We start from the raw sequence: 20,188 nt of genomic DNA, 5'->3' as shown, positions 1-20,188 counted from the left end.
AAATGATGCCCTGTGTGCTTCCTTTTTCAATAATTATATAACCACACAGATGGCTTTAAACTGGGGGGGGGGGGGGGGTGGTAGCTTTGTGTCTTTTTTTTTTTTTAACTTAAAATACACCACAAGTATTTTCCCTTTTCATTGATTCAAGTAACATTCCACCTTGTTACTAAACCAATAAAAATCTCATCAAAAGAGAGATTTTGAAAAGTTTCAAATATCCCATTGTGAAAATGCACCATAATCTACATTTTCACCACTACTGGGATTTAAGTTGTGTCTAATTTTTGCTACTATAAACAATACCATTACGAAATCCTTGGACCCCACACCTCTATTTCCTCAGGACAGAGAATTTCTGCATCCTATAGCTTGCATATAGTGCATATAAGTACTGCCCCACTATTAAAAATAACACTATCCTGATGTTCATTTATAACAGAAATTTTCACAAGAGTCGGTCCGACTGGATACTTGCCAATAGTGGGTAATACATCTTTTTAAAGCCTTTCCCATTTAGATATAAAAATCTTAATTTTCTATTTCTTTGAATGCATAGCAATTCATTAGCAGTACCCCGTATGTGCTGTATAACAGTACATACACCCTCTTACCATTTGTTTTTCTTATTTTGTGAATTCCTTTATTCTTATCCTCTACCCATTTTTCCACTGGTCTATTTTTCCTATTGATTTGTGAGCTCTATGTGTTATACGCTATGTGGGTTTCAAGTATCATTTTCCCAATTTATCACTTGCCATTTAAATTTGTTTCAATTGCTAACAGACATTCAGAATTTTTCCTTTTTTTTTTCATTTCAATTAAATCTACTAGAGTTTTCCTTTGACTATATTTTTCCCCATTCCTTTTTGGCATATACAAATTTTCCTCACCCTTGAATGAAAATTTTCATATTTTTTCTTCTAGTTTTAATGCTTCTCCAAGTCTTCAAACTATCCAAAATTTATTTTTTGTATCTGGCATTATCCTATTTGATCTTTTCCCAAATGCTCAATTTCACAATAATGCCTTTTGCTACAGAATCCATTTTTTATCTACAGGTTGGAAATTCTTCCTTGAGCAAAGGTTGACAATTACCCTGAACATAAGAGATCACTCTTTCCTTTCATATTCACAGCTGATAGAAGTAACAGTTCCTGGGACTCCTCCCTGCTGAGTGGAGGAAAAGCCTCAGCATTCTTATTAAGACTCCTTCATTCAAACATTTACTTAGAGTCAATTACACACAAGCACTATGCTAACAGTAGAAATAGGCAGGATAAGAACAGAGGGGGTCCATCCAAGTGGACTGCACATTGTAGTTAGAAGAATCAGACTTATAACTAATATTGGGCAGTGAGGGTATTTAACAAATAATCATACAAGAGAGGTGTTTAATAATTATACAATGGCGAGCGTTAGGGAAAAGGAAGCAGAGGGGCATGACAACTCTGAGAACCCAAACATTAATAGGATGTTGGGCCAAGAAGAGTTTCCTTGAGGTTTAGGAAACAGTCAGTGGGGAGGGAGGTGAGGAGGGAAGACCACTATTTCAGGTAACATGGTGAACTAGATGACCTCAAAGCCTTCTCAGTGAAATATATGTAGTATATATGCATATAGAATATGTATATACCATATTACATACAATGTATGCATATGAGATCCATCCCATGCATGTATATTACATGTACCTAACACACACAGTATATACTAAAATGTATATTCTACATATACAACTAAAATACACCTATGTAAGGCACGGCATTTTACAGCGTTATGTTCTAGGAATCAAAACCCAGACACATTATCAGGCTGAAGGGCTCCAATCCTGTTTCCACCCCCTTCTAGACCATAGGTCTTGGCCAAATGGTCTCTAGTTTCAGGTTCCTCATCTGCACAATGGGATCATAACAGCACTAATCTTAAAGAGTGGTTGTGATCACTAAAAAAGCTAACCCACATTAAATACTTATTACTGTATCTGGTACAGAAGTACCACATAAATGGTGGCTACTATTGCTATTTTATTACCATTTTCCATGTACATTGTTCTATCCCATCTTATTGTTTAGCATATTAATATTTTCTCCACTCATTACTACACTTGCCAGAGGACTGCCATTTCCTACACACAGAACCAGCTTTCAAACATTTAATCTTAGCTTTCTGTTTTTCATTTTCCTTATTTCACAGACTTCTGCTATTAACTTTATTTTCCTTCTGCTTTCCTTAGGTCCACACCATTGTTCTTGTTCAAATTATCGAGTGGAATGTGAGGTTCGTTTATCATCATCTTTGTGTTTGAATAATGAAGGCACTGAAGGCTATTAAAACATCTCCAATGACAGCTTTGAGCACACTCCATAAGCTTTACTGTGAAATATTCCTCTTTTGTGGTTTTCAAAATAGGCTATAATTTTTAGTTTTATTTCCTTTTGGATTAAATAAGCATTTAGAAAAATTCTTTACCTTCCCCTAATTTCCAGGTATTTGTAGCCCTCCATCTAGAAGTTTGTGATATGTATGACTAATTCATTGCAGTCAAAACTGGGGCCTATATAATCTTTATGGTTCAGAATTTAATGAGGTTTTCTTATGCTCTCAATTTATGTAATTTTTTTCACAAACACACAAAAATCCATTTTTATTCCATTTTATGGATATGAGCTTTGATATCTACTCATAATGATTATATTCTTAAAACTGCCTTTGTCATTAACAATATGATTTGCCTTGTTAGTGGTTGAAACTCTACCGATATATCCTATATTTCTATCAGTTTTTGCTTTATTAGAAAGCTTTCTACTTGGAAAACAGCTTGGCTATTATCTCCTCTTATGGATATCACACTTGTCAACCTAAAATTACTAATTTCAATTAAATATACTTTATATTTGAGATGGTCTGAAATTAACATATTCATACCCTATTTTTCTTCGTATGTCTGAGACATCCTAATATAAATTTTATTTTTAAATTTTATGATTTATTTTATGTATGTTTCTTTAAGATTGTAAACATACGGTTAAGATACTGCTATCTAATCAAGCATCTGAGTTTTTCTCCAATGACAGAAGTTTCATGCTTGTATATTTGTTGGTTTTGCTTCTGGAACAGTATTCTTGTGCATAATTTTTCAGCTTTGAGAAAAAATTTACATGCGTTATAATCACCCCTTTAAAACGAAAAACTCAGGGGCGCCTGGGTGGCTCAGTCGGTTAAGCGTCCGACTTCAGCTCGGGTCACGATCTCGCGGTCCGTGAGTTCGAGCCCCGCGTCGGGCTCTGGGCCGATGGCTCAGAGCCTGGAGACTGCTTCCGATTCTGTGTCTCCCTCTCTCTCTGCCCCTCCCCCATTCATGATCTGTCTCTCTGTCTCAAAAATAAATAAACGTTAAAAAAAATTAAAAAAAAAAAGAAAAAAACGAAAAACTCAACAAGTGTATACAGTCTGCAACCAGCACACAATTGCTTTATACAATTCTATCACCCTCTCCCTGTGTCCCCTCAGCCCCTTTTCAGGTGATCCTGAAAAGATCCTACTCTTTGGCTCCTCGTAACTTCTGTCTTGCTTTCGAGAATTTTGTACGAATGCAGTCATATAACGTGTAGTCTTTTGTGTCTGTTTTTTTTCACTCAGCATACTACTTTTGAGATTTACTCATATTGCCATATATATCATATTCAATGCCGAGTAACATTCCATTAAATGGATATATCACAACTGTTTCCTCTGGCTAATGGACATTTGTGTTCTATGAATAAAGCTGACGTGAATAATCACAGACAAATTTTTGTGTGCGCACGTTTTTATTTCTCTTGCATCAATACCCAGGAGTGGTACTGGTGGGTTGTAACATACGCCTCATGGCTCACGAAACTGACAAACTGTTTTACCAAGTGGATGTACCACTTTACACGTCAGCTAAGTACAACAGTTCCCGTTGTTCTGCATTCTCACCAACACTTTGTACTGTCAGTCTTTTTAATCTTAGCCACTGCAGGGGGTGTGATGTGGTATCCTGTGATGACCTTAATTTGCATTTCCCTGGTGACTAAGGATGCTGAGCATTTTTTAGGGATTTGCTGGCTATTCCTGTCTTCTTCAGTGATGTCTCTTAAAATATGCTGCCCGTTTTTAAATTGGGTCATTTGTCTTCTTGTTACTGTTGTATGAGTTCTCTGCTTATTCCAGATACACATCTTTCATCAGACACATGCTTTGCAAATTTTCTCTCCAAGTCTGTGGCTTGTCATCTTCTTCTTAATGTCTCGGAACAAAAAAAACTATCAGTTTAGATGAACTGCAATTTATCAATATTTTTTTCTTTTAGTTTGTGCTTTTTTTCAGATTCCACTTAAGAAATCTTTGCCTAGTCTAAGGTCTCTAAGATTTTCTCCTCCGTTTTTTTCCTACCACCAGTTCTATTGTTTTTAGTTCCTATCTTTAGCTGTAAGATTCATTTCAAGTTAATTTTTGTATATGGTATGAAGAGGGTCAAGGTTCATTTTTTCCGCATACGGATATCTAATGCTCAGCATCATCATTATTTTTTTCTGCTCCCTACCTACTTTATATAGACTTTGTTTCACTTGCAATATTCACCTTCAACAACTCAGTTTTAATTCTATTTATAACTTTACCAGTGGTCACCTTTGATTTTTTTCAGAAACATCTTGTCTCTCCTCAACGATCAGAGAGAAGGGTTACAAAATTCCACCTGAGTTATACAAAACACAAGACACTTAGCAGCTTTGAGTCCAACAGCACCTCCCAACCTGTTTTAAAATGACTGATCAGACTTCAGTATTCAGTACACCATCATTTACAACAGCCAAGACACGGATGCAACCTAAGTGTCCACTGATGGATGAGGAGAAAAAGAGTATTGTTCGGCCATAAAAAATAAGATCTTACCATCTGGCAACATGGATGGCCCCTGAGGGGATTATGATAAGTAAAATGAGTAAGACAGAGAAAAACAATTAGATATAATCTCCCTTACATGGGAATCTTAAAACAAAAACAAACAAACAAAAACAACCCAAGCTCATAGATCCAGAGAAGATAGAGGAGAGACGGTTGCCAGAGGTGGGAGGTGCGGGGCGGGCAACACAGGCCCAAGAGGGAACAACAACCAAACGAACTGGTTATTTGTGTGTGTGTTTTAAAGAACAACTTCAGGCATTTGCAGTCATCTTTGCAACTGACTTAAAACAATTATTTACAGATCATTCCATGTGTAACTTCTTTCAGTACACACTGCCTGCCCCGTTAGAATGAGATCTCTTCATTCCTGAATATTCATTTTGATAACTGTTTTGGTTGGCTGGCAAATTACTGATGACACTTCCTCCAGAAGTACACAGTGGTGTGTATTTTGTGAGCTGTTGCATTGAATATCATTTTTCTGTTGTCTTTATACGTGAGCAAACGTGGCTGGTGTTCTGAGGTCTCTGTCTTTCTAGCTCAAAAAGCGTGGTAGACATTTTATTAAGAACATTTATTACCCCAACAAAAAGGCTTATGTAGAACTTTTACTCTTCAGAGATGTGTTTCTCTCTACCCCTTGCCCTGGAGTTACGACAGAGCCTCAGAAACCAGGTTTTGCTGCTTCTCCACAGCTACCAGTTGTACGTTGCCATTGAGCCCTTGAAATGCAGCCTGTCCTGGTTGAGATGTATGAAATACACATTGACTGTTGAAGATCGTATGGAAAAAAGTACATGAAATATCTCAATAGTAGTTTTTAAAATACTGATGTTGAAATGGTAATATTTTGGATATAGAGGATTAAGTAAAATGTTACTATTAAAATCCCTTTCACTTGGTTTCATTTTGCCCTTGGAAATATGACCAGCAGAAAACTTGAAATTATACCTATGATTTGTCATTGTATTTCTCTATCAGACAGCACTGCTCAAGAGCCAGATTCCAGTCGTATTCTGGCTCACAATGCTGAGTAATTTCAACAAGTCTCTTTCAGAAGATTCCATTTCCTCACCTGGAAATGGGTGAAAATAATTATACTAACCTCAAGGCTTACTGTGGGGATAAAATAATAATATGTGTGTAAAACTACTGTGTTGGCACATAATCAATTCTTATTAATGAGAGCTATTATTATTCTCAAAGGAAGGATTTTTTTGTATTTTTTGTAATCCTTATGACTCATAATGTTTCTAGGGTGTCCCCTGATGTGGCCAACTTGTTGCTGATTTTGCCTGAATTGTAGGGGCTTTTTTTGATCTGTGTGCATAGAATTCTTCTCTCTTCTTGAGAATTTTTCTTGGATTTCATCACCCTATGGATGGACCACCCACCACCACCCTTGCCTTGAAGTTCCTAGAGTTCCTAATTTGCATTAACTTTTCATCATGCAGTCTCAGGGTAACATGTCAAAAAATACACCTCATCTGAAACACTGAGGGTCTAACATTTCACTCCCCAAGTCCAGCCTTTTATTCTTTCAAAACATTTGGAAGAAGAGTCATGTTCTCACTGGGAAAATGTCTTAACTTCCTAATTCTCAGTTCACTCTGCCCATTCCTGTCACTCGTCAAATAGCTCTGGTTTTATTTTGTTTTGTCTTGGTTTGGTTTGGGGCCAGCTTATATTCCAAAATCCGTCGCTGTCACCACATTGTGGAATCACTGATGTTGCTTTTTAACTCAAGCTGTGGATAGGTACAATTTTTTAGTACTAGGGAAGAGCACTGTATTTAAAGCCAAAGAAGTAGATTCTGGCATCAGTTCTGCCTCCGATTATTCCTTTGGTAAATTCCTTATTAACACAAGAAAACATGTGCTGTTTCCACAGCATGAGATTCTTGAGGACACAGTAGAATAAGGCACAAGAAAGCATTTCCTTCTTTATCAGGGGGAATGGATTACAAAGGAGAAGAGGACAGCAGTGAAAATGGGAAGGGATCGACACTCATGATGGGGACACTTAATTACTTTGAATGTGTTTAGGTCTGAGCCCAGGCCAATTACAGCTCCTGACGGGGCATGTCACCTACATAGATCTGACACAACTGTTGTATTCTGAAGGACCACAGAGAATGGTGGACAAGACAGAGACAAAAGTCAGCACATTCAAGGAAGGCAACAACTTGGAAACCATGTATTACACAAAAATGTCACAAGGTATATTTAAGTGACAAAAGCGTTTGCCTTTGTGCTGGTGTTTGTGGAGTACTGCAGAGGCTCTCTTTAGATAACCGCACCCTGCTGTCCAGTGGGAGACAAGCTTATATTGTTCTTCTCACGGGGGGTGGATAAACTGCTACCTACACTTCCCTACCTGTTTCCTAGGAAGATGTGCTTCCAGATGATGGACATTTTCACTTAGGAGGCACTCATGCAAACTGGAAATCATAGGGTTTCAGGGTTAGAAAGAAGCCCAATAAAAATAGCTACTGTTTTTAGATAGATGAGGCCCAGGGTTGGGGGGGGGGGGGCGGGCGGTGGTTAAGAATTGTCCAGGATCTCACATGTGATTCTTCCTAACACAGTCTCTTCCCCAAATTGGGTCTGGACGTTTGGACTGTGGAACCTGGGATGTAGTTCGAAGGGACTGCACTTGGCAATAGTTGAACTTCACGTGCAGTCTCCAAATACCCCCATGGGGCTGGAGCAGGTTCCAGTTAGACTCTGCCTGCAGAGCAAAGACAGACATGCTGGAACATGTCTCATGGAGGATATGATCTGCTCTAAGATGCCCTGCAGAAGAGTAAGGAATGAAGTAAGGTATGTGTGATGTTTGGGATTGACTTGCGTGGCTTCTGTAATATATGGCAATACCCAGAGTAACATACATTGGTTAATTGTCTTTTAAGATTGTTACCTCTAGCTCCCCTTTATTGGTGAAGATTAAATGCAGGAAATGAGGTCTCGTAATGGAAAGCACAGTGCTTGGCACATTGTGGGCACTCAAAAATTCTATGTTTTCCCTTTCCCTTTCATATATTTGAAAGGCTATGATTAACCTCTAAAATCTGTTCTTGTTCCTTCTCTCTGAGTCTCATGTTATATAGGAGGGCTGGCAGAGGTTAAATCTTATGTTCAGGTATGGAAAAGTTACCATTTTCCCATTCTCTTTATTGTCTTGCTTGGGCCCTGGATTATTCATGTAGTTTGTGAATATAAGGGTTGGTTCCGTAAGGCCAGCAATGGACCTCTGGCCTTTGTGTAGCAAAGGTGAGATCATAGGATGGACGTGGATAATTGAAATGCATCTGAAAATGTATTTAGAATGCTAGTCTTTGGCTTTTAAATATTACACATGGAAAATTGTAAGCAACCAACAAATTATAATCTGCGTTAGAAAAGAATCTTTCTGTGTGAGTTGTACAATTCACTTTATACACAGGCAAATATTTCTTTAAATAATGGGGTGTCCTAATGAGCGGGGCCTGTCCCCTTCTGAGAATCATAGAATCTTAATTAGGAAGGAACTTGGCATTCATCGGGCATAACCTTCCACTTTCTTCTGTAATATTCTATATAAATGGTCATTAATCTTCTGCTTTTGAATACTTCCAGAGATAAGAGACCATTACCTCCCAAAGGACCTTGTTCCATATTTAGAAACTCTATTAGAAATATTCGCCTTGTGCTGTACTAAAATCTTTTATCTTTTTGATTCCCTCATTGGTCCTGAGCATTAATAAAGACCAAATGCAAGTGTGTATATCATTGTCTGTTAACTCATGTGCCTGCCCCACTAGACTGTGAGAACCAAGAGGGTAAGGCCTGTAACTTTTATCTCTGTGCCCAGCTTTTCAGACAAAACCTGGTCAAAAGTGGCTCCAAGAAAAGCATGGATTCCATGCTTTGGGGTGACAGAGCAAGTCAACCAGCTGTTTGGAGACTGGCAGATCTCCTATGTAGGAAGCTGATTGTTAAGAGTCAGCCATCAATATTTTCTGTAACCATCATCCTGAATCCCACTTCATAATCTTTCTGATGTTGGTAACAAGCAGGCATCAGGCCTAAGAGAAAAGGAGATAAATCATGACCCTCGACTGGACAGGTGAATCATGAAACAGCCCCTACCCCAGAAGCTTCTCGTTGCTAGCTCGGGATCATCCTCACCCCAGTTGATGGCATGGGGGTGACTTTCTGAGCCAAGTGGGGCAAGATCAAAGCTGGTACGTAGGTAAGGTCTTCTCTGAAAATTGACAAGATATATATTGCTGATTTAAGGCAAACCGTCCAAGGTAGTGACTACTTCGTTTAGAAAATAATCCTTGGGTGCAAGTGAGAGGGCTGCCCCGAACCTCAGCAGCATTGTTGGTGGGGTGTCTTTTTATCCTCAGCAGGAAGCTCCAGTCCCAGTAGGCCTTTTTTTTTTTTTTTAATTTTTTTAAAGGTTTTATTTACTTTTGAGAGAGACACAGAGCATGAGCAGGGGAGGGGCAAAGAGAGAGGGAGACACAGAATCTGAAGCAGGCTCCAGGCTCTGAGCTGTCAGCACAGACTCCGATGCGGGGCTCGAACACACGAACTGCGAGATCATGACTTGAGCCAGAGTCAGATGCTCAACCGACTGAGCCACCCGGGTGCCCCCCCACCCACCCCAGTAGGTCTTTAACAGAGGGGTCATGCTTAACATTTGTTCTTCAGGAACAACCAGAAAAAAAACCTCCACTGACAGCTTAGAGGACCCTTGTGTAGACACAATCACAGGGTCCCAGCTTAAAAGTTGGCTACAGAGAAGGAAATTCAACACTGGGGAGCACAGGTTTTGGAATCAGGTAGTTCTGAGTTTTAATTCTGGCTCTGCCATGTATGAGGTGCATACATGACTTGGGGTTAACCTCCCTAAGCCTCAGGTTCCTAGTCTGCATAGTGGGGGTAATAATAGCACCTGTTCCACAGAGTTCTGAGCATTCTATGAAAGAACCACACAAAACACAAGAAACAAAGTGTCCCATCAATAACACCCGTCACACTGCAGGCTATGGGGTCCAGAGGCACCGAAAGCAAGAATTCTGTGTTCAAGTGCAACCCAACAGTGGCAATTTCATTCCGCAGCGGCTGCAGCCCATGCCTCCCTCCTCCTTTTCGGATCTGCTCCACCTCCGTGTCTACTGAATTATACAATCCCGTATCTCATCTCATTTCATTTGGAAAGGGAAAAGTTAAACAGCAGCCTTGGCATTCATTAGATGCCTGATCTTAGGCAAATACTCCTCAACTCCGGGCTTCAATTTATAAATTATCTGTGAGATGGAGGTAATAAAACTTCTCAGTCCACCCCACAGGGCTGTTGCGAGGAGTGAGTGACGGCATGCCGCCATCTACAAAGCTCTACACAAAAATAAGCCCCCCCCCCCCAACCCCCCGCCTCCTGCTCCTCTCTCCTCTGTTGAAAGGAGCTGCATGTCTTGAGTGGAGATCGGGGCACAAAGACGCACTCAGTCCTGGTAGCCTGTTGACATGGGGACTTGGAGGCTGGAAATGAATGGGCCCTGTAAACATCAGGAAGACCAATGAGCATTTCACAGGCCACAGAGACAAGCAAGCTGAGTGATCACTATTTGCAAATCTACACTAATTGGTCATTACTGAGAGAAGCATACCAGTCCACTGCGAATTTCCCACAGTTCATTTTTAATCATGCACCAATCTCTCATAAATTTCCTCTTCCCTCTTAGTCCATTCTCCAGCACTAACGGATATAATAAGGGGCCCGCAGGAGTATTTCTGAGAAATGCCATTTCCAACAGCTGTACAAAGCGATTTCTCGGCACCAGATCAGGGAGGCCATCGTGTGTGTCTGCTGAGGGTGCCATCTGACACGCTTCCTGAACTACAGAACACAGCACACGTCCCTTCCCTTCCTATTCTTCCTCCTTTGCTAACATCAGGTAATGGATGGTGTTTTAATGCATTCATGGAAAGACACTCACCTGTCCCCAGGGATGCTCTTGGGACTTTACACGGGGCAGCACAGATGGAGCTGCCTTATTTATGACACTGCAGGGTCACTGGTAGACAAATATCTGGCGGCCCGCCCGTGGCCCAAGGCACAACGGGCCTCACGAATGTGGTGAGCCCTGACAGTGATAAAGAAACCCCTTTCTAATGGCTTTATTACTCTTGGGAACCAGCACTGAGCTTATTGTATATCATCATTTTGCAAATATTTTCATAGGCCAGGCATCACACTAGGCACTGAAGACAGCAGGGTGATGAGAAGCAGACGTGATCTCGGCGCTTTGGAGCCAACTCTCTGGGGAAGAGGACATTTACCACTTACTACACAAAGGCATGAAAGAGCACACAGGGATGAGTTTACTGAAGAAATGTAGGAGACCCTATGAGAACCTATAACAAAGGAACCCCTATGAGATTATGAAGGCAGGGAAGATTTCTCAACGTAAATGTAGCTTAAGCAAAAGAACACGGAATTAACCAGCAATGGGAAAGAGGAGGCAGGCTGGGGGACAGAGGTTAACAGACAGAAAAATAACCAGTGCAGCGGCCCCCTGGTGGGAGGGAACGAGCAGAGCAGACATGATAATCTAATGGAGGGAGGCAGGAGCCAGAAAGCCCAAGGAGATGCCACTCAGGACTGTGGTCTTGATCTTAGGAGCACGGGGAAACCATGGAAGGTTTTATCCACAGGAAAGGGGATGGCATGGTTGGGCATGCCGTTGGGAAATCCAACTCACGCTACTGATGGAGAATACATTTGGGGGAGGCGGAGTGAGCAGAGCAGAGGGGAAAAGACTAGTCTGGACAGAGACTGCTGTTGTGTTAGGGAGAGGTCACAAGAGCTCAGAGTGGGATGGTGGCAGGGGAGACGGGAGACCAGCTAGGATGTGGAGTGGACAGACACACGGTGAGGAAGAGGGGCTGTCAAAGACGAACTCTTGGTTCTGGGGGTGCAGCTAAGCAGACAGATAATGGTGCTACAGCCAAGAGATGCTCAGGCTGCAGGGAGTAGGCAGATCACGGTTTAGGGTTTGCAGAGCTGGATTATGCATAAATCATTATTACTGTGATCATCAATTATGGCCAAATTATGTGTACAAAATGGTTTCACACCCATTGTCCTTACAGGATTCGGACAAGAGTCTCATGGGATACAGGATGGTGGGAGACGGGTGCTAACTGGTAGGGAGATAAAATGCAGGTGTTCAGGACCTTGCACAGTGTAGCTGGGAGCAAAGGTCACACTAGAGGACAGGACACTGAAGACAGCATCCTTTGGAACACATCAGATTGTTTTTGTTTTTTGTTTTTATTCCTATTTTTTAAGCCATGGAATCACCAATTCAAATGGATAAAAATCCAGTATATAGAGTAATAAACAACAGGTCCACCTGGATTAAAGTGGTCATGGGAGAGTCAGAGCACCAACCCTCCTTCCCCCATCTCATTCAAGACCTCAGGGAAGCCCTGCGTCCCCAGGAGATTATAGCCCTTGCTATACTCCTTGCCTTACTCCTTCAGTTTCCCAATGGTCCACAGGTTTCCTAACAGGCCATATAATCCAGAGTATTTTAATCCTATGTTGCCTTGGCTGCAAAGGGGAGTGTATGGGGCATTTTCAAGAACTTGCATTTCAGGCACCGCTGGGCTTTCATAGGAATTATCTTGTTCAGGGTCTGACTTGGTGGCCGGCCCTGATCGAGCCAGGGCTCAGGACCCAAATCAGATGGTTCTTCAAAGGCAAGTGAGGATATGAACCTGGGGTTTTGTTCATCTACTTTTGTGTTTTCTTAAAGAGTAGGGTGTACAGGCTTACAAGGGACATGGCACAGGATAGTCCCAAAAAGGAGAACGAAGAAGGAGGCAGGAGCATCCGTGAGCACCAGGCGCTGTGCCTCCCCTCCCGCTGCTTTTCCCCACTGTGTTGGCGCTTAGACCCTGGGAGACAGAGAGGCTTGCTTTCACCTTAATTAGTGCAGCAATTTGCTAAATTCTGTTTTTCCCTTTTAAGAGTGTTAATCAATTTTAGCTCAGAATAGATTGGAATGGCACACAAATTACCACGACAATCCCCAAATGCTAAATTCTGAACATCTCGATCAACCTCAGAGCCTAAAATATGGGAAAATCAGAAACTCCGGCCGGCATCTCTGTGATCTATTTAAAATGTTATGGCTCCGAAATGAAAAGATAATGGCTTTATGAGGTTTGGAACAAGCAATTTGCTCGAATCTGCCTCATGCCTAGGTGTTTAGTCCTTCCCAAGGTGACTGGAGATAGAACATCAACATATTTCTGCAAAGTTACATGTTCCTCTAACAACAGCAATTTGTTAAATCCACAAGCATTACAGGGTACCAACTGTGCACTAGAAATTAGAAAGGAGTAAGACGTGCTCCCCGCCCCCTCCCCCATTAAGAAGGTTCTAAACTAAAGCGGTAGACAGACACCTGAATAGAGAACATCTTCCTCTTTTCTGGAGAGGTCAGGGAAGGTTCTCGGAGGAGGTGCCAATGCCGCAGCGTCCTGCAGGGTGAGGAGGAGTTGTGAAAAGGCAGGTGCAAGGGCAGGCCAGATAGAAGGAACACCATCAGCAAAGGCTCCAACACAGGAGAGCCAGCAGGGACCAGAGGTGGTTTCTTAGAGCGGAGTATGGGACTGGAAGAAGAGTCAAGAGCCAGAAGCAGGACTTCTTAATGAGACCGTGAATCTCAGTCCTGATGCAACAATGTGGCACAACAGATGGATTCTAAGCAAGGAAATGGCATGACCAAATGAGTCTCGTTTGGTGAAACCCTCCAGTCCAACACAGTCTGTGCTATTTATTCAGCATAATCTTTTAAAGCACATTGACACATATTCTCTCATTTTTGCCTATTAATTATCCAATTGAGGTTGATATTATAATCACCTTTTCACTGATGAGAAACAGACAAAGCAAAGGTCTAAGTTATTTGCTTTCTATCTTATGACCAGTAAATGACAACATACGAATTACAACCCGGGCCCATCTGACTCTGAGTTCAGCACTGACCTCACTGGGGAGCAGAATTCTCTAGAACGGCCACCACGGACCTCTTTCAGATGTATACCAGGCCAATGGCCTCCACCTCTAAAGAAAGCCCTGGTGGCTAGAACCGCACAGACCAACATGGATTCTGTGCTGAGGACGTGGTTGCTCTAATGCTTTCCGCAGTCAAATCTGATGCGGGTGGCAAACAACCTTAATTATACTCTGGATGTTTCCAGTTGAAAGCTGAGATTTCCTCCACTGCCAGTCTGCTGAACCACAACCAGGAAAAGCTTCCAGCATGAGGAGCTGAGGGGGCCACCTCTCCCCTCCCGCCTGTACCTTGAGCTCGTCCGCATTGTAGAAGTCTACACGTACGGCGGGCACCATCCACGTCTGGAAGAGCGTCGCCAGGATCTGCTCTGCGATGGAGTCGGCGATGAGGTGGAAGTGGAGAGGGTTCCGTCTGTAGGAAGCGGGGAGAAGACGGGTCAGCAGGGAGAGTTCCAGCCATAGAATCACATGCTTACCAATTTCACAGCAGCTGTGAAAGTCAGTCAGGCACGTTACCAACCCAGCGCTAAAAAGGAGAGAAGGCATCTCACGCAACCTCAGGATTTCAGAGAGGGTAAAGTCATTGGTAACGCTCCATCCAAGCCAACCAGCATACCTGTTACTAGTATATTTGTGTTTCCAGAAATCTTAAGCATATGTAACAATTTGGTCAAACGGTATCTGCATTGGTTTCAGAAGCACATGGACAGAGAAGGGTCTCTGGACTGGCTGAACGCAACTGGGAAGATTCTGAGTTCTGTTTTCTGCTTGCTCCTCTCTAAAAGAAACCTAGGCATCCAAGACGGCATCACCAGGGGCTCCCATCACTGAATGTCAGCTTACCCTCACTTAACATTCCTACAGCTTTTCTTTGTTCCACCTCCATCAACCAGCCATTACTGAGGCAGTACCCAAAATACAAACTAGCATTACACATGGGAAAAGCTTCCGGAGTCAACCAGAAATGGGTTCAAGTCCCAACTGTGGTATTTATTAGTGGGGATTCTGAGCATGTCACTTCTATTTCTTCACTGCTGCTGCTTCATTCTGTAAAACGTTGAGAAACATCTCCTTATCGGGCTACTGTGTCGATAAGTATAATATATGATGCATATCAATAATAAACACAGATAGGACAATAAATAGCAGATATGTTCTCTTGAGAAAGTACCAGGCACAAAGCCATAGTTCAATCCAGGAGGACTACTCTCATAAATACTATCGAGCTAGTAAAAACAGCAGCATAAATTGTAACACCATGCATGAGCACCTTTGGGAAATCTAAAGATGAGAATGACCTGGTCCCCCTGACTTCAAGGAGCTCATAGTCTTTAGAGGGACGGAGGATCCACAATTAAATACAAACACAAGGTGGAACATAACGTTGGTAACAACCACAATAGAACACAATGTTCTATGGGAGTAAAGAAAAAGAAGGGCTAATTCTGACTGGCTCAGGAGTACAAGGAAGAGTTGGGGGAGCAATACCTCAAAAGATAAAGGGGTTTGAAAGGAAGCAAAGGGAGAGGGGGACACAATCCAAGGAGAGTAACAGGAGACTATGGCCAGAGCCGAGGGGCGTGCCAGGAGTATGTGGGGACAAGCGGTTAGCTGGGACCCAAGGGTCAGAGCAAAGGAGGACAAAGTGCAGGAAGTGCAGTGAACGCCCAGTTAAAGAGTCCAGACTTCATCAGTGAGGCGTGGTAGCAACATGACTGATTTCAGCTCTTGGCCCCCCGTGCAGCCTCTCCCCAGCCCTGCTCTAGACCCTCCCTCAGATTCCCATGCTCCCATGCTGTCTTCACCTAGGCCTTTGCATATTTGGTTTGCTCTGTAAGAAACCTTCTTGCATTTGCTCCTTTGATAACTACTTATTGAGCACCTACTACTTACCGGGAAATGAGAAGGATGCTGGGGACAAGGTAAGACACACCATCGCTGCTGTTGGAAATCTCATGGTCTGGCCCTCTCCTCTCCCACCATTCACGCTGCCCAGTCAGCATCTATCTCTTATCCAGCCTTCAGTTCTGAGGTCTACCGCCATTTTCTCCTAGAGTCCTTCCCTGACTACCCATGACTGGGTCAGGGGCCTTCCCAACGAAAAGCCATCTTAGTGCCATGTACCCACCCTTAGGTTTTGATCACTTGTTTACCTGTCTAGATCCTCACATGACTGTGAGCTTAGGGAGGTCAAGGATTGTGCCAGTCACGTTCAAGTGGATCACCTTATGATGTAGCTCTGTGCATGGAATGCAGGAAGAGTTCAATAAATGAACTGAATGGATGGATGGGTGATGGAAAGTGGACAGATAAGGGGAACCAAGGTGGACACATCATTTGGAAGACGGGACTAGGTGAATGTGAAATGAGGATCTGAGTAGGACTGAGTCTGGGGAAGAACAATAAGGGAGCTGAATCTAGAGGGATTTTAGGAAAAGAGATCTTAGATATGGGGGGAAATGGAGAAAAAGAAGCAGAAGGGGACACTGAGGTTCCTGGGTTGGTGGTGATATCTCCAGGACAGGGGATAGGAGAAGAAAGGTATATTGGAGGAAGATGATGGGTTTGGGATTGGAGGTACCAAGTTTAAGATGAGGGTGGTAAAGCCAGATGGAGCTGAATGGATGAGTCTGGACCCAAAGGCAATTATTATCCAAGGCCAACCTACCATCTACATAACAGGTGCTCAAGGGTGACAAACAGAATAAATGAATACAAGACCCAATCAGCACTGCAGAATTTCTCCACAGGGACCCATTGCCTGAAAAGTGCAAATTTGCCCATAAGCTACCTATAGTCAAGGGGAAGGGGCACACCTGCCCTACAACATTCCCTGGAAGCCCTAAGAAGCTTCCCCATAAGAAGCTACCAGGTGGCCCGAGGGAGGACTGATGCCAGTGGCGGGGGCATGTTTATCAGCCAGTGACTTGCCTGAAAGCTAAGTGAGAGGCAGCTCATCAGAGTCACTGGGAAGACACATGGGTCCATTTAGCCCTCAGTGTTGGCACGGCCACCCTTCCACCCACAGGAGCCACAACGGAGACTTATGCATCCAGAATGGATAAAGGTAAGCCTTTGTAACTGTCAGTTTGCATTTGTATCCACAATAGAGGAACGGCGTAATTTTAGACACCAAATGGCAACACCAAACAGACCAACCTACATATGTTTGTTCCAACACGATCACGCTGTCCACACATCTGTATCTCCATGTGCAGCTTGCTCTCCAGGGAATACTCGCCCCTACTTAGAGGTCCCACGAATTCCTGTTCATCCTTCAAACTTCCCTTTTTAAGTCATTTCCTCCAGGACACCTCCTATAAGCCCTCCCTCGTCCTTTTTCCTGCTAACCTGGCATCTCATACGAAAAACATGACTAACATTCCTAGCACGGCACTACGATACTTATTCAAACATGTGGCTCCTTGTCTCTACTACGAGGCCCCCAAGGACAGAAACCATGTTTTCACCTCCATCTTCAGTGCCCTGCAGAAAGCCTGGCACATAACAGGGGCTCAACAAACACTTGTGCAACAGGAAAAGAAAGCCAACGTCCCTCCTTCTAGGCCACCATTAACTTTACCGTAAGAATGGTAACAACAGTCAATGGCAGTCTACATCAGTGCTTCGGAGCTGGGGGCTCTGCTCCAGAATGTCTGGAGTGGAGCCCTGGCTGCACGAACTGCTAACTGAAGGCCCAGAAGCACATCACTTCATCTTTCTAGGCATCAATCTATTCATCTCCAAATCAAGAATGGTAATGGTAAGTAAACAATACCACACTGTGCAGACTAAGTGACATAATGTATATAATTTTTTTAATGTTTATTTATTTTTGAGACAGAGAGAGAGAGAGAGAGAGAGGGAGAGGGAGAGAGAATGAGTGGGGGAGGGGCAGAGAGAGGGAAACGAAGAATCCGCAGCAAGCTCCAGGCTCTGAGCTGTCAGCACAGAGCCTGACACGGGGTTCAAACTCATGAACCACAAGATGGTGACCTGAGCTGAAGTCGGATGCTTAACTGACTGAGTCACCCACGTGACCCAGCATAATGTATATATAAGGTGTTTAGCAAAGTGCCTGGTGTGTAAGATTTCAACGTATGTTAACCCCTGGTATGGTCTGAATGTTGGTGCCCTGCCTGCTCAAATTCCTATGTCAAACCCTAGCCCCTAAGGTGAAGGTGTCAAGACGTGGGGCCTTTGGGCCCTACTCCCAAAGCAGGTGAGGGTAGAGTCCCACTGAAAGGGATTAGCGCCCTTAGAAAAGAGGCCCCAGAGAGCTCCCCCTCTCCTTCCATCATAGGATGCAGACAGAAATCAGCAACGTGTAACCGAAAAGCAGGAAGGCAGGCTCCCCCCAGAGCCAGACCACGCTGGTGCCTGACCCTGGATTCCCAGCCTCCAGGACTGAGAGGAACCAACATCTGTTGTCTATGAGCCCTACCCCGTCTGTGGTATTTTGTTATAACACCCTGAGTGGATGGGGCCACCATTACCAGTGTTAACTCGGGGAACTTATTTTCTCTACTGCTTTACATCACTTTTCAAATGAAGTAATTTCAATAAGTTCCTCCATCCATAAACCCCAAAATGAGTTGAATGAATAAACATGCAACAAAGAGCTGTCAAGCAGTAAGTACAAGTGAGGCATAACGGGGATTTAGGTGACTCAGGAACTGGAACTCTCCTCTCTTCGGGAAGCTATCAGGCTGGCAGAAACAGAGACAGAGAGGACACAGATAACTAAATAAACATTGGAACACGGGTGGGCCGGAACACGGGGCTACCTCACACAACTGCTAAGTTTGGGAACTGCACACCTCCCGGGGAGACATTTGAACGGACAGTAAGTGAAGGGTACCCTTAGAGTTGGGTGGTGAGCAACTGTGCAACTGTACGGGATGGCTCTGCAAGGAGACACAGAAAAGCTACAGGAGTGGAAGAGGCTACTTCTCCATGGTGGAGAATCTAGGATGTTTGCATGGACTGCGTGGCTGTTAAACCAGACATTCAGGTAAGAAAAGATGGGAGGATGAAGGCGTTCTGCAGGGGTGACAGAATCAGGAAAGGGACAGAGGCAGGGAAGTACACAGCATGTCTATGACGGAACAACAGTTTTATCTGGGTTGACCACACTGCTGCATTTGGTGGACACGTCCTGCATGCCAGGAATAGGGAGGATAAAAAGAAAAAATTAAAGTCCTAACGGAAGGCTGAGCCAGCGTGTGTGACCTCTTAAGATCCATGACTTTCATTCTCTAAGAGAAAGAGACCCAGACAAGACTTGGGTGCCGAGCAGGAAGGAGATCAAAGCTGTAATTCGGGACGTTAATCTGGCAACAGAGCAGAGGATGCACCAGCATGGAAAGAGCAATAGGCCCACAGAGGGCACAGAGAGCGCTTGTGTGAGGCCTTCCCCTTACAAGCTCTCACTCTGGTCTATTGCAAGTATCTCCCCAGAACGAAGAATCAATCCAGAGAGACACTTAGCTCATCTTTAGGGCAAAACTAGCTGTTTGCTTGGCCAAAGGGGTCCATGTGCCTCATTAGAAGACTATGAAAATGTTTAATCAGAGGGCACACAAGGGTCCCCTGGACTGGGGACCATGGAGGACCTGGCATTTTGCTGACGATCTCCGCGATCCAACGCAGCTCACCAGCAGCTTGGTCTCACTCCCTGGAGGCAGAATGCCTGGAAAGGCTCTACTGAGCTCCGCCTTCCACACCACCGTGAGAATGTGGGTCCTGTCAACTGCACCTCTCGGCAGCCACAGGACAAGCATGTGAAAACACTGCCCAGACCTCTTTGTTTCAAGTTTCTGTGTAAACCAGAATGTTTCCCTTGAGCTTTAATCTATAAATCCAACCATCAACTAGACGGTCCCACCTTCATGCCCACAGACCACTCAGAATCAAGATGGCCTAATTACAACCCTCCTAATACCAGGTTACTACGAGTTTTGTAGACTGTTCAGTACCCGTCTTCCCTCAAGAATGTAAGCTCCATGAGGACAGACATTTGGCTGTAATCCATGGTGCAGCTAGCTCTCAGAACGACACCGGGCATATTAAATAGGGGCCTCTTATACATGTCTGTCTTCCGGGATTCCCTGCCGGGGTTAAAGGCACATCATTCAACGTGGGAGTACTGCTTGGGCTCCTTCCCGGCCCATCT

General features: G+C 43.6%; 1 protein-coding gene across 3 annotated transcripts in view; it reads right to left on the bottom strand.

Moving 5' to 3' along the window:
- Positions 1-20,188, bottom strand: part of LARGE1 (LARGE xylosyl- and glucuronyltransferase 1) — a 540,881-nt gene that overhangs the window by 247,704 nt on the left and 272,989 nt on the right. For all 3 annotated transcript variants that reach the window (XM_019446719.2, XM_019446720.2, XM_053895955.1), the window contains one exon: positions 14,302-14,425. In XM_019446719.2, coding sequence (XP_019302264.2) covers positions 14,302-14,425 — 124 coding nt within the window. The remainder of the gene's footprint in view (positions 1-14,301; positions 14,426-20,188) is intronic.

Source organism: Panthera pardus, unplaced genomic scaffold, assembly GCF_024362965.1.
Source record: "Panthera pardus isolate Hobbes unplaced genomic scaffold, ASM2436296v1 HiC_scaffold_6, whole genome shotgun sequence".
In the NCBI taxonomy this organism is placed as follows: domain Eukaryota; kingdom Metazoa; phylum Chordata; class Mammalia; order Carnivora; family Felidae; genus Panthera; species Panthera pardus.
This window is presented reverse-complemented; position numbering and strand designations above follow the sequence as displayed.